The sequence below is a fragment of the Corvus hawaiiensis genome, chromosome 13, assembly GCF_020740725.1.
Source record: "Corvus hawaiiensis isolate bCorHaw1 chromosome 13, bCorHaw1.pri.cur, whole genome shotgun sequence".
In the NCBI taxonomy this organism is placed as follows: Eukaryota; Metazoa; Chordata; class Aves; order Passeriformes; family Corvidae; genus Corvus; species Corvus hawaiiensis.
Genome location: NC_063225.1, coordinates 15,625,291 through 15,640,814, shown reverse-complemented (window position 1 = coordinate 15,640,814; position 15,524 = coordinate 15,625,291). Strand labels below are relative to the sequence as shown.

General features: G+C 39.6%; 1 protein-coding gene across 4 annotated transcripts in view; it reads left to right on the top strand.

The window, feature by feature from the left end:
- The window catches only part of OTUD7A (OTU deubiquitinase 7A), a 114,542-nt gene that overhangs the window by 77,286 nt on the left and 21,732 nt on the right, over positions 1–15,524 (top strand). For all 4 annotated transcript variants that reach the window (XM_048317286.1, XM_048317287.1, XM_048317288.1 and 1 more), the window contains 5 exons: positions 3,688–3,870; positions 5,430–5,648; positions 10,818–10,919; positions 12,328–12,455; positions 13,187–13,299. In XM_048317286.1, coding sequence (XP_048173243.1) covers positions 3,688–3,870; positions 5,430–5,648; positions 10,818–10,919; positions 12,328–12,455; positions 13,187–13,299 — 745 coding nt within the window. The remainder of the gene's footprint in view (positions 1–3,687; positions 3,871–5,429; positions 5,649–10,817; positions 10,920–12,327; positions 12,456–13,186; positions 13,300–15,524) is intronic.

Sequence of the window (15,524 nt, the reverse complement as noted above, 5' to 3'; positions counted from 1 at the left end):
ATCTAAGTAACAGTGAAACAAAAATAGCAGACAGTCTAAAAAATAGTCTTGTGTTGGTTTTGTCTGTCAAATTGCAACAAAAGCTTTTACTTGACTTAATTGATGAAACTATGCAAAATAAAGTAATTGCCTGTTATTTATACTTGAGGCGTAACCTCTGTAGGGGTAGGAAAAATTGGCCCTTTCTCTTGGGTGCCTGTGCAGGAGATGGCAAAGAAAATGAGAGATGTGACAGAGAAGGGAGTTGTGTGAGGAGCAGGGTCTGGGAGATGTCAGAGAAGAACATGGGAGACACATACAAACAGAACTTAGGAGAAGACTTCCTCTTTCCCTTCTCTAGTGCCAGAGGGACTCTGTGCAGTCTGCTCCAAACCAGGAGGCCAATGCCACTTGTTTGACAAGGGGCAAGACTGGAAGGAGAGACCTGCCCTGCAGGCTTTGGGTGGGAGGATGTGTTTGTTTTCCATGTTATATGAATTTATTTTTGTCATTTCTAACCCAGCATAACTCAGGGGTTTTTTTGTCTCTCAAAACTTGGTTCTTAATGTAATAAGATACAGTTTTAGAAATTCAAAAGCTTTTAGTATGCAAAGTTTAAAGGAGGAGAGGTAGGCAGTGTTAGTTCTGTTCATCTCCACAACCACAAGCCCCACTAATTTCCTCAGTAACTTCCAGCTGAAACTTTCTCACCTACCCTGTCACACTGATAGAAATCCTTGTTCAGATCATCTGCTCTGGACATCTCTGAATTTAAAAATCTTCCTGATTCGTTCCCAGCTTGCCTCTTGCTTCTGCAGTCTGCTCCTGTGGTCCCAATCACATAATATTTTTTATTAGATTTGTTAATTTTTTAAAATTTATTTTGCACTGCATTAAATTTTTGTACCTATTTGTATTTCTTCACTCAGTGTCTTTCATAAAATCCTTAGTTTGGTTCTCTCTTCCTTTCCTCTAATTGTCTTTGCTGCCTCTCATTTCCTTTACTTTCACTTAGGATTTTTCTTTGCTAATTCTCCCAAACTGATGAATTCTCCTCTTTTTTTAATGGGCAATGGGGAAAACAAAAAATTTGTCCTTTGTATTTATTTGTGAAAGTGTAAACCAAATGGAGAGGGGCAAAGGGGGAAAACCTTCTGTCTTCCGGGTAGAGAGGGCAGCTGGGAACACTTACGCTGGTCAGTGAGGGTGGCTAATTTTCAAAAACACTCCTTCGTGGAGATGGAAAGGTCCTTATTATGTTCTTTAATTTGGTTGAATGTTTTTCCTGCATTTCAATGCTTGGAGGCTCCAGCAAATTTAGGGAAAATGAGTCCAATGATAATTTCCTGTGTTGGTTCTCTGAAGTTTAGGGTTTTGGTGCTGAATTGGTGCTTCTATACTGGAGATGGGACAACTCCAGGGACATGGAGAGATTTGAAAATAAAATATTTCTGTGTTAGATGTAGAAATCTTAATTTTTGTAAGGTTTCAAGTCTATATTAGAAGTTCAGTTGTTATAATGTACCATGGAGCATAACTCAAGAGCCGCTGTGCAAACCAGTTTTAAATGCAACACACTGTGAGCCTGCTTTCTGAAGGCTCAATGTAATTTTTATGACAGAGCTTTTATAGAAGATGACTGCATTTAGCTTAAAACTGAGGCTAGTGGGATTTCTGTGAGTCTGCTCATTTTCTGCTTTCCTGTTACAGGCATCAAAGCCCTGTCACACATCAGCCACTTACAGCACATGCCCTGGGATTTTTGTTAGCTTCAGAATTTACACATGAAAAAACCTTGAGCAGGTGACCTGCAGGGAATGCCCTGGGAAATGCTGTGTTCCACTGCTACAGGTCTGGCACTCAGGGATCTGTACTCTCAATGAATCCAGGTTGTTCCTGGGGGTCACATAGACCTGGGTTTGTAGCATTGCCAATACTAGAAAAATAATGTTTTGTTTAAAGCTACATTTCCTGTAATTATGTTTATTGCCACCTTCACTTTTTTTAAAAATTTACTTTATTGTTTTTACGGTTGAGAAGAAGAATTAAAAAATATATTTAAAGTGCTTCTTAAAACCAGGACGAAAGAAAAGCAGTTCTTGCTCCAAACACTGATTGGTTTTGGGAACACACTCATGGCTCTGCTTGTTTGGGTTGTGTAACTTGGTTGGGATGTATGAAAAGTTAGAGCAGAGCCCTGACTGGATTACAGCCATTCACTCTATGTGGGACTTCTAGTGAAAAAAATGCTGGCAATAACTGAAGTGCTTGTTCCAGGATCTCTGACAATTTTCACTGAATTTACATTTTGTCCTACAGACTTTCTAATAGGAGATTACATAATGACAGAACAATTCTGTATGGCTCACATGGTGGTTTATATTGTGGTCTGCTCAGGACCTAGATAACATTCTTGCTCAATGATACTAATTCTCCTTTCACAATTTTGTTAGTACTTCAAAACCTGAGGTAGTTTAGCTCAACCCTGTAGGTAACAGCTGTTTGTGCTATTTTTTTCCTTCTTCAGTTAGGTTTTTGTTCTTCGCAGATATGACTGTAACAGTAAAACGCTTTCTTTTATCTGTTTAAAACTGCTTTGTACTATATTTAGCCTATCTCCTTCATGTAAGCAAGTAAGTTATCTTTAACTGTTACTCAGGTAATGTAGCTTCTCAAAGTACATTAAATGACAACCTTCTATGGTGTAATAAATCATGTATTAGTCAGAATCAGGTTACTTTTGAATTCCCAGGAAAAGTGCTTGTGGAGAGCTCTGAAAGTCTCATATAATTTGTAGAGTCTCTCTTCTTGTTATTAAATATTTTAAATTTTCCAATTAGAAACAAGTACTTGGAGAATGGTGGACATCTGTATCTTAACTTAGCAGGATTGTTTTGAAAATAGCAGGCAGACATTTCAACATGTTTTCATGATTTTTTGGGAATGACAAGTACCATTTCACCACTTGTACTACACAGACTTGTGCATCTCTGGATATCGGCCTGCATTCTGTGGTTGCTGGCCAGAGCCATATGCTGAAGTGGAAGGTGGAAGCAAATCTTTCAGAGGATTCTGTGCTGACAGATTCCATGAGCAGCTCACACAGACATGGAACCACGCTGGCTGAGACTCTCACTGCAGGCTTTGTTACAGAACACTGTCCTATATTATCTGCTTTCTAAAAGGTTTCTAAAATCTCAGAGAGAGCAAGTTCTCTCTCGTGTGACATAAAGGGACCCAAAGTATTTTGTCTTTGCCTTCTAGCTGTTCTGCAAACGAAAGATAAGAAAGTTTCTCACTCTTTTGGGCTATGACACTATCACTCTTGTCTGTCCATCATTGCTCCTAATTATTATTTATTATTAATACAACCACACAAATGTAAATTATTGCTCCCTCTAGGTGGGATTTAGAGTGCATCTTAACTTGCTGATTTCTGGAGCCATTTGATTGGAATCTGAGCAAGAGAAGTCAGAAGTCCTGGCCTTGATCACCTCCTGTGATACAATGTCATAGATTTGGGGTTTGTGGATGAGAGGAGAGTAGTAGATGAAGGCTTTCACTCAATGGTAGCAGGCTTTGACACTTTTTCCCACAGTACTGCTGTGTTGGGATGCTACAGGCTGGATGGGTGTGCCCCCAGCAGGGTGGTGGGGGTTGCTGCTCCCCAGACAGAGGTGAGCACATGGTTCCTTTGCTGTTTTGCAGGCAAGAACTGGGACCTGACAGCAGCTTTGAATGACTATGAGGAGCTGCGGCAGGTGCACACAGCCAACCTGCCCCAGGTGTTCAACGAGGGCAGGTTTTACAAGCAGCAGGAGCCAGAGCAGCCTCCCCAGGTGACCAAGGCTGAGAGGCCCTGCCTGCAAAGACAGGATGACATCGCCCAAGGTAAGAGCTCCTCTGCCAGGTTTCAGGGGATGGGCAGGTCTCTGACCTGTCTGCTTGGAAGCTGTGCTTGGCTGCAGAGAGTGGAAGGCCGTGTGCCAGCAGCCTGTGAGCTGTGTCATTGTCACGGGGCTCAGAGCTGCTGCTAGACCCTATTTTTCATGTTTTCGTGGTTGTGAGCTCTGCCTCACTTCTGCAAGTAGTTTTTTTAATGTGTTATTAAAGTACAAAATATATTGTCCACAAGCAGTCCTGTGGTACTTATGAAAGGAGTTAATTAGAGGGTGTCACAGACCACTATTGTATATAGTTTTCCATGCTTATTGAAACAAACAAACAAAAAGGTTTAAAAATCCGTATTTCACTCTTTGCATTCTTACTCACAGTATGTGAATAGGATCTATGAAGACTATGAATAACTTTCACCTTTAAAATTTCATTTTTTTATGGTTCCACAGAAACTGCCTCATATCCCCTGCTGAATAGAAATTGAAACCTTAAGAAAAATTAGTCAACTACCTCTAACAGTTAATTTCTAGTACAAGCTGATAAGCATTAGAATTTGCTTTTTTTGTTTGCAGACCTCTTATGGGCTTTATTTCAGCTTTCCCTCTGCTGGATTGCAGTTTTTTCCTATGAATTTCTCAAGAAGCTGTAGTTTGCACCAAAATAAATCTGTAGGTCTGACAGCTTGTCATGTAGGCAGGTAATAGCAGTAGCATGGTGATGGCTTTCTGTGCAGTCATTAAAAGCAACAGAAGGGCTTCCCTTCTCCTGCTGGCTCTTCCCTCCTATTAAACAGGAAATAGCATCAGTACTTAGGAGTTTCAGTAAAGCTCCTTAAAAATTGCTGACTTCTATCATAAGAAAAGGAACTATGCTTCTTATGACTCCTTAAAGCACTGAATACAAATAAAGGGAGGAAGAGCAGCACTGTTGATAAAACCATGTCCCTTCATCCTCTTTAGGATACAGTTTGCACTGAAATGTCCATTTGATGTTTAGTGGGGTACATCTGGTTTTGACCACCTGGACTGACAGGAACCTGGCTGCCAACTTAGCTTGCAGCTGAGGATCTCATGGTCAGAGAGCCACCTCTGATTGACATGTGGAACTAGAGGTGTTCAGGAGGAGCAGAGAAGGGAAAGGAGCACCTTGGTTTGCACCAAGGAGTGGAGGATGCAGCCAGAAGGGGAGGGCTGGGCTGTGCTGGGAGGGGTGATGGAGTGGTATCATCTGTCTGTCAGTAAATTTTTTTCCAATGAATCTTTAAAAACTTAAGATACATCAAGAAAGTATTTTATAGGAATACTTGTCTTTCATATCTTGTTACTTTTACTGCTGGTCTGTTTTGCTAGAAGGAGAGTCAAGATCCCCTGACTTGCCAAAGGGATCTGTAATAGGAACAAGCAATCTTTTACAGCAGAGAAATAACCTGAAAAAGGTAGCAAATAAGAAGTGGAATAAATTCCTAGTGAAAGGAATGTGCATTCACCAGCCTTGGCATTGTTGGCCTTTTATGCAGTGGTACAGGTTGTAACTTCTCTTTGGTTTCTCTACAGAAAAGCGTCTTTCCAGAGGGATTTCCCATGCCAGCTCAGCCATAGTCTCCCTTGCTCGCTCACATGTAGCAAATGACTGCAGCAATGAGCAGTTCCCTTTGGAGATGCCCATCTACACATTCCAGCTGCCAGACCTGAGCGTGTACAGTGAGGACTTCAGGAGCTTCATTGAGCGGGACTTAATCGAGCAGGCCACCATGGTTGCATTGGAGCAAGCAGGTGGGTGACACCATGGGTGTCCGGCAGCAGCTGGGTGACACCGTGGGTGTCTGGCAGTAGGTGAGTGAACACCTCGGATGTCAGTAGGTGGCCAATCCAACATTTGGGTTGGCATTTCTAATCCTGCTGTGCTTCCGGAGCTTGCACATCCTGCCTGGGAAATAAAAGCCAGAGAGTAAAAGAACTACTGTGTTCTTTGCCAAATGACACATATCCCAATCCTGTGTTTCCTTTAAAACATTACAGAAAAACTGTCAAATTTCATTAATAAAGTAATTGGGAGAGGAAGGAAAGGACTGAGGGGGAAGTCATGCAATAGAGAAGGACGTGAGTCTGGATGGTCAGAGGGGGTTGGTACTTGCAGTTCTCATGAGGAAATGACTTTGCAGTGACTGTGAAAGGAAGCGTCTTCAAGTTATGTTGCAGCTTGAGAAAATAGTTTTTAGATATGTATTTTATGTATTTATTATTTTTTGTAATGAGAAACTCCATAATTTTAAAGTAATACTTCAGTATTGCCATGGGGAAAGAAGTGTAGATATTTAAAATTAATGTTAATTCACATCTATTAGTAGTTTAAAGTTTTAAGCCAATTTTGAAGGATATAGAAAAATCTATCTAAAATTAGTATTGGTGCCTTATGAAACAGCAGGAGTGTTAATGAACCATGAAATGAACACATCTGTATAGTGAAATGCCCAATGCTGGTGATATAAAAGAGTTGTAAAATCAGATTTCATGGTTGCTTTTGGGATATGGAATAGACAGTTGCTTTTTTTGTCTGTGGATTGCTCTACTGGCTTGTGTAACACTGGATTGATCTGAGATTTGTTCTCCAGCCCTGGTGTCCTGTGTGAGCCCAAACTCATATAAAGTGCATAAGGTGCACTGAGATAAAGGGCATCTTTGGTTTGAGGCAGGAGCGCTCTGCTCATCTGGTGTCCCACAGAGTGCTCACAAGGTGTTGTCATGTGCTCTTTTTTGGCTTTGGTAATTGAAAAGCCAGACATACTTAGATAATAGCCTCAAACAGTAAATACTTAAGGAAAAAGAAACAAAACCTACAAACAACCAGAAGAACCCCAAGCAGTGTTCAGAAGGCCTTTTTCTGGGAGAAAGAGCAGTATAAAATAAGGTAGGAATGCTACCAAGGCAACTATGAAACTTGAAAACTGCAAGTCACCTATCAAGAAAATATATCCAGTTTCTCTAAGAACTAGCTAACCCAAGGAGGACAGGGGAAAAAATAGGATGGTTCTTCCTCTGACAGCTCTGCCAAACCCTCTGAATTCCATAGGGATATCAGAAGATACCTTGGTACAGTACCACTGTTGACCTACCTGCTTCAGTGCAATTACAGCCTTTAGAGTCTAGTATGAACTAGAGGATCACAGAGGCTTTCTGACCTTAAAATCAGAGAATAGGGGAATTTAGGGCTGATATCCTCTAATCCATACAGAGCTGGCTGGCTTTGAACTTGAAATGGCTGCACAGACTACCAAATTTGCTGCCTCTTAGCATTCCTCTCAAATCTCTCTGAAAATTAGAATAAATCATTTATTCTTTTCTTCACATTAATTAGGGCAGTAACTTGACACGCACTGGAAAAGTCCCTTCATCCCCAGAGCCTCTTGCATCCTGGAAAGGAGGGGGTTTGACCATTCGAAGTACTCATGGTTTTAATCACAGTTATCCTTGTAGCCTACATAGACTAAGTTTACTTTGTGAACTTTTCATTCAAATAACCTGGAACTTCCTGGAAAACACTTCTGCATTTCAAGTAAGTTAAACAGATCAAACAGTTTGCTTAAGAAAATCATGTAAGGCTTCATATAAACAAACCGTTTGTCTTTGTTCTAGATGTAAAGATATTCAGTTTCGTGCCTATTTAATTTATTTGTTGTACAAAATGAAGAGTGAATTAATAGGAAAGCCACATAGTATTAGACATTTTATTGTCTCCTACCAACAGTTTGACTATGGTTTGGTCAATGACATAAAGAAACTAAAAGATGAGGTGCATTTCCTGCAAAGAGCCTAAAATCTATTTCAAACCAAACCCCATGAAGGACAGTAGCTTCTGTAGCTGAGGTTGGGGATGTTGTTAAAGGAAGAGAGGAGTATAATGGGTATAATGCCATGAATTTCAAGAGAAAAGAAATAGAAAAGAAGCTGATTAGGCAAAAGGAGGAGGAAACTTGCTAGGAGCTAACAGCTTACTACTCCCAAAGCCTGGATTGGGAGAGCAGAACTGCCACTAACGGTGTCACACATGGGTTCTGAAGTGGCCATATGAGCTGGGTGTCTGTAAAAGCCTGTAAGGCTTTTGTGTTCTTTTTTTATGTGCTTAAACTCTGGCTACTGTGATATCTATATGTGACAGAATGTCCTGGTTACATCGTATCTGTATGGAAGCTCAGAACAAAATTCCCGATTTACTGCAAAGTGCTGTGTGAGATGATAAAGGAAAGGCCCAAAGAAAGGCAGTATGATTTACTTACTCCCCACTGCTGCAATGTATTATTTGCTCCTTAATGTGATTGCTTTCCAAATATTCCTCTGAAAGGACACAATGCATCACATTCATAGAAACATTTTGAGGTTTTGTCCATCTTATAAACTCAGCTGTTGATTATTGCCAGAATTGGAATGAAGTCAGCCTGTAAGTAATGGGCAGACTGATCTCTGTGAGCTCTGGCAGTAACCGCTGTGGTTGTTCAACAGAGGATGGCTCGAGGTACTGAGAATATTAAATGAAGTCTGTGTGAAAGCAATTTTATAATTCTAAATATTTTGCTGTGGCAAGTTGATTTTCATTATAGACACGTGCTCCCCTGTGTGTTGGTAATGTGTGGGTTGACACAAAGAGAGATATTATGAAAACTTCTGCTGTACTGAAGTACTGTGTTTTAAAAAACAGTACAGGCAGAGGAATGGCTCGTCTAACACTGTTTTTAACAAAAAGAAAAACCAATTCTATTGCAGTGCTGAAATACAATTCAATACAAAAAGTACAAGTATACTGTATGAAAGTCCAAGGACTGTTTTCCTCCACTTTTCTTTCTGTGCTCATGTTTGTGTTTTCTAGGAAGCATTTTATACAGCTACAGCCAAAGTAAATAGTAATATGCTGTTAAGCCTGGGCTTCATGTCCACTAAACCAATCCACCAAAATTCTGGGAATGTTTGATCTCAGTTTTCATTTAAGCTCCATTTTCCTGGTTTTTTCCCTGAAGGGACCCTCTATAGTCACTAGATTTGAAAAATGAAAATGCACTTTTTTGTTAAAATCCAATAATAAACCCATATCTGCTATTTTTTTTCAGCCAGCCATAAGCTTTGTGATGTTAACCAAGCCCACAAACGCTTTTTGCAGAATGCGCTTGACAGAAAATCACTTTTATAGAAACCTCCTGTTACTCAAAAGATTCATAAACACCAGACTTTGACATTTATTACCAATAGGTGCTAGTTAATCTGCAAAGCAATGCCACTCATAATTTCCTAAATAATTATTTCCTAAATAATTCCTATTTCCTACCTAAGGTCTGTGTGGTTTTAGGTCTTCTAATGATGCTTTACACAGCACCTTGGTGTAACTTTTTGCTGAATATGATTCCACCAAAACATTGTGCTAAAAACAGGTGGCAAGTTGTCATTTCACAGATGCAGGAGTTGCTGAAAATGATCTTGTTATTTCCAAAGGCTGTCTAATAGTGCTTTAAATTAAGCTTCTTTAATGCATATTTAATTTAGAACACAATAAGCCTAGTCTGAGGTGTTGTGCATTTACAAACCAGCTGCTAAAATCACTTGAGGATTACCAGATGTGCTTATTGATCTTCTATGCATCTTTACAGTGTGGTACTCTTAACCCATTCTGACTAATTACAATTTAATTCCATAGCTCTTAGTACCCAGAACAAGTAACTGGGGTACATAATAAATATTGCTACACTATTTTTCCCATAATGTGTATTACCTGTCGTTACAAATAAACTTCAGTATAATTTTGTAATGAAAACTTATTAATGGAAAGACATTTATTTGTTGTTTGAACTTCCTTCTGTTTTGGGGGTTTAACTTTAGGCGCAAGTACAAATATATAGATGCTATTTCCTCTCAGCTTCCCAGTCAATAAACTGGGGGAGAAAAAGCCTGCCTGTTGCATTATTCATTCAATTATTCACTTGTGCATTACCCACAGACCTGCCAAGTCTTGGGAAATGTACCATCTCTACTCACCCCTGTTAATCATCTGCCCTACTTCATCCCCAGACATGTTACACAATTACCCCCATTTGCTTTCTTTCTATTAGAAGTGCCCATATGACCTTTTAACCAAGACTTAGCACTCCAGTTTGCTACCACATGGCAACCTGTGTGCCAGGAATTACCTGCTTTTAGTGTAGCCTTGGGCAGTGATAGTCTTCATGACTTATTTCTTCATCAAATATCTGTCCACTTGTCAGGCTTTTCCATAACCAATCTCTGGTTTGATCTGTAAAACATGCTTCACATAGCAATGATGGATAAGTGGTTCTCTAAGTATTCCCAAAAGAGAAAAGCCACATTCTATACTACCCCTCAGGCTATGCTTCAGTGTCATTTTAATTCTCTGGTAGTGTAGCTGTTGGTTTTAGTAGATCTAATAATAATTTACACTATGGGAAATGAGAGGAGAATCAGCTGTTGAAACAATCCATCTGTTTGAAACAATTTACTTAATAAACTTACCTTTATAGTAACATATCTTGATTACTGCATACATATTACTTTCGTCTTTGACAAAAGAAAAATTCCTTTATTACCTTAATGTAATCTGCCGTGTGTGTGGGAGGCCAATGTCGATTATGTTTGGGAACTGACAGCAAGGTTCATAATGGTATTAAGGCAATAAACTCCTTGGAAATCCATCCCTGGATGCAGTATATGAGAATGGAAGATGGAAATGAATTAAAGGTGCTGTCTTCTTCTCCACATCCATGTAGAGAATAGTTTATCTGCTTCTTGTTTCTAATCTTTTCAGTTTTGACTTCTGACATTACATGGAAGCTTATTTGGTAAAGAGGATGTTCATGGTTACCCCTCCTCCTCTGTGTTTGCCTGTGCAGAGCACTGGCCCTGTTCCAGGTTCCTCTCCCCCCATAACCGGTGTTTTCTTTCCAGGACGCCTCAACTGGTGGTCCACGGTGTGCACAAGCTGCAAGCGCCTGCTGCCCCTGGCGACAACGGGCGATGGAAACTGCCTCCTGCATGCTGCCTCTCTGGGTAAGGGACAGTCTGGGCAGGAAACCTACTGCCAGAAATAGTCACTGCTCTTCTCTAGCCCCAACCAAAGCTCAGAAACTCATCAGATGCAAAGATTCGCATTAAAAGTCTGGTTCTGCAGCAGTATGTTCTTCACATTTCACTGTAGTGTTGTTTCCCTCAAGCGTGCCTAAAGCAGGAAAGGAGAAGGTTTATCAGGATATAAAAATATAATTGGAAGAGTATCCAAACCCATGTGTCACAGACACCAGTTGATTTGTATTTTTTCTTAAATTTTTCATGTTCCCAGCCTAACAGTTCTGGAACAGGCAAATGCCAGGTGCTTCTGCAGGATTGTCCTCATTATGCACAAGGAATTTCATTCACTTTCTTGATTTTTCTTCAAACAGCTCTGTGCTGTTTTCAAGAATGCAGTGTCAAGCTATTATCTCTGTTAGTTCCTTGTAGGTTTAAGCATATGTGAAACAGCATTTGGAGTGAATTAAAATAATTTCCAATTGATTAATCGTTTATACAAGATTTTTGAAGCCTTTCTGCAAATCAGTAGAAACCTGTGAAGCTGCAGGTCTTTGTGCTTTCTACATCCTAACCTATTATCAGGAAACTTAAATTTTGTTGCAGTTGCTAAAATCTTCCACCAGCAGTACTCCAAAAAGTGACTTTTTAAAAACACTGGGATTTTTTAATATTTTGAAGAGACTCCTCTTGTTGAAAGAAGTAGTAAGAAAAGAGTTTTTGCTGTTTCCAAGGATCGTTTTATCTTTGTCTCCTTCATTTTGTATGTTAATTACTGCAAATGTTTGGAGTATTTTGACCTGAACCCAGCAGCTGACAGTGTGGTAACTGAAACATGGGCACAGGACTGGGGACAGCTCGGCTCTCTTTTGGTGTAGGTTACTATTCCCAACCACATAAAGATGTTTCATTATCTTAAAATGAACTTGAACGCCTGTGGCTGGTTGCATTTTTAGACTTACTGTAATCTTGAATGCTCTGAGTGTTGAAGCCAAAGGAAATTTCCTGCTGTGTAAGAGCTGGAGCCTTTGGGTGCTGGTACGTCTGTGATTCTGAGAGGTGCCTGCAGTGCTCATTAACATCCTTGTGCCTGCTGGCAACTGCAGCTAAAACCAACCTGTGCACTGAATATTCCATGGCTTGCAGCAAAGTTGGAGTTACCTGCAAGCAAACACTGAACCAGCTCAAATCCTTGGTCATTCCTTAATCGAAGTTTAAAACGTGTTAGAACTCCCTCATGTTGTTCATTAGCTTTTTTACATTGACTCTCTTCTTTAGAAACCTTAAAAACAGTGAGTGAATTATTTGCCAGGGGGAATCTTCAGCTATGTATTAGCTATTTCTGTTTCACTGCAGCTTCTTTAAAACTGGATGTCATCTTGTGCTGCTTTAGGGATGTGGGGATTTCACGACCGGGACCTTGTTTTACGGAAAGCCCTCTATACTATGATGAGAAGTGGAGCTGAAAGGGAAGCACTGAAAAGAAGATGGAGATGGCAACAGACTCAGCAGAATAAGGAGGTCTGTATGGCCCAAAGACGGCCTTGTTAATATCATTTAGGGTTAAAAGGATTCTTCTGAAGTTTGCTGTGAAAGTTTTGATTCCTATCAAATTCCTTGTGCTGCCATTTTGCACAGGGAAAGAGATACTTATATTTAAAATTTCATATCAGAATGCAAAGGTGTTTGTAGCTTTGTGGGTATAACTATGCAGAGTTTTGGGCCTAAAACATCTAAGATGGGTTTGGAACCTGTGGAAAATTAAATGTATAATTTAGCTATTAAAAGCATTAAAAAATGAGTGGATGAAACCCACAAAAGAGAGAGAACCCCATTTAGGAAAGATCTCCTAGAACCATGAATTAGGATTTTTAGAGCTGTGACCAAATACTGAGTGGATGTTTTCTAACTAAAATCATCTGTAAATTTGGTTTGACTGTTGATCAAAAGCTGTACCTTCAGCATGTTATTATTTCCTGAAGATATCTGTGCCTAAGCAGTGGCTAGAAAAGCCAATTTTCAGGAGTAATCCTGAAGGCAAACAAGTGAATGTGCTAACTCCACAGTTGGTAGTTCAGAACCTTTTAATAAGTTAGTATAATTTCACCTGAGTAGAAATGTTGAAATAGTAACGATCCAAGATACTGAACGGAGTCATGTGTGAAACTCAAGTTAGTTGTAAACACTGCTACAGAACTCTGCTTACACTGTGTGTCAGCAGCGTGGTGACAGCATTTCCTTCTGTCCCATAGTCAGGTTTGGTATACACGGAAGAGGAGTGGGAGCGCGAGTGGAATGAGCTGCTCAAGCTGGCGTCGAGCGAGCCTCGCATGCATTTCAGCAAGAATGGGGGCACTGGTGGGGGGTAAGTTCAGAGCATGACAGAACCTCTGGGGCTTTATTCTCAGTAGGAAAACAACACAGCACAACTGAGTGAAGGTGTTCATAGCCCCACCAGTCTGCCTTTGCAACTGTTTTACTCTTTTGGCATGGTAGAATTATCTAAATATCCCATTGTAATATTTAGCATTTTGGTGCAGTTTTCTTGTACAGTTACCACACTAACTTGAGGTTATTTTATATCCAAAAGAGTCTGGATTTATTAAATCCTAATTGCTTCACCTGTGGAACAAGCCTGTTGGCAGTATCATTTCGCTTTTCTCAGAAATATATTTGTGAAAAGTTTTGGGATGAAACAGTATCTACAACATTTAAATACCCCTGACCCACATATAGAATCTGCTTTAAATAGCCACTGTGATAAACCATCCCTTACTTTCAGTGCAGTTATTTCAAAAGGACAGGATATTGACCAGCCTTCAGAATGCAGGAGCTTTAGTTTTTGTGTCTGGTGTTTATCACTAAAAATATTTAGTGTTTGCTCAGTGCATAATTTTCTCTAGCTACTGTTTCCCCTGGAGAAAATCCCATGTGGTGATAAGTAAATTGACAAAATAAGGCATACAGCACAATGAGAATAACAAAGTTTGTAGAAAATATTCTTTGAGCTCTGAAAGAATATTCTATTTTCCCTTTAACCCTGTGATATTAAGGATAGGTAATACTAGGAATGCAAGAGGACATTGCTTAAAAAGCTGTCAGCCACAGTGTGTCTCATTTTCTTCTATTCTGAAGTGAAAAAAAAGATTTATTTGCATTTTAATCTCTAGTTTGTTTCTTATGTTTGTAGATATTTTCCTGTTGATACGTTTTCTAATGCAGTTCAGTTCATATTTCTATTAAATCTGGTCATTCTGCCCAAATTTTCTCTCGCCTTGTTCTGTTTAATTCTGTATGTTCCATGAACCACATAGTTTCAGTACCTTCTGGTCAGAGATGCCCTCAAATGTTATCTTTGCCAGGCAGTCAGCCTTCAGTTCCCAGGTACCTCCACAGGGAGTAGTACCGTTACATAAATAATGTTCTCATCATGGTTTGCATTTATCTTCTTTTCAAATCAAAGTAAAATAAATACAAATAGCCAACAGTTAATTTTTCCTTTGAAATAGTGAAAGATCAGGCAAGAAACTTACCCTATTAAACATGCAAATGTATAGTTCTCTTAACATGCATACCAAAGACAGAATGAATGTGGAAGAATGAATTATTTTCTCAGTTTAATGATCCCATGTTCAAAGTAGGGCCCTTGACAAGGAAAAGGAATATCAAAATAGTATTTTTGAGATGGGGTATATTATGTCCTCTAGTTAGGTGCTATATTAAGCACCTCAGTCTTTGAACTGTAGATGAGATGTTTTCCTTTAGTGTCAGAATTAGCTAAAGCATCAGAAGTTGTAGCTGCTTCAAAAGAATTCAGTGACAAACCTAAGCCTGGAATTGTGCTACCTCATTCACCTGCAAACTTCTTTTACTTATTTTTTAGAGTGAACTACATGCAAAGGAGATCAGCAATTGTCACTACATTTCCAAAGATTTCTCCTTTGTGAGCACTCTCATTCTGAGGCTGGGAAGTTGAAAAAAGAGAAAAATACAGAAAAACCTGGTTCTTAAGTTCTTGTTTCCAACATGTACACAGAGCAAACTAATTATGAAGCAGATTCTTGTTTTGAAACAGATTAGCACCTCTTTCTGTAAATGTAAAACATGAATTCTAGATGAACATAATTGCTTCATTTATCTCCATTTACAAGCAAAAGCAGGGGTACTGAATTGAAGGAACTGCATTGAAAAAAGGAAAATGTCTTGTACCCTGTTTTTTGTTAAGAACCTAGCTATTGCCATCCTTCTCAAAAGAAAATTCCAGCCCCTTCCTTCATTGTGCAGTTGTCAGTCAGAGCCTGTTCTCGTGTGAGAGTGAATAGCACTGTTGTTATTCACTGTTGAAAACCCAGGTGCTGTCGTGGTGTGAGCTCATTCAGACTCTGGAAGTGGATGGTATTTGTATTTAGTCACCTCCTAGCTGTGTCTGTGCTGTTGGCATTATCTTATTAATAAATTCCAGGGACTTAAAATAGGGAAGAAGGGAGGGAATGCTGCTGTAATCTTCCTGTGCATTGTTGGAGTTTTATTTGAGGCAGAAACCCAGAACATTTAAACAGGAAGTACCTTTCAAATGCAAGTGTCCTCTGA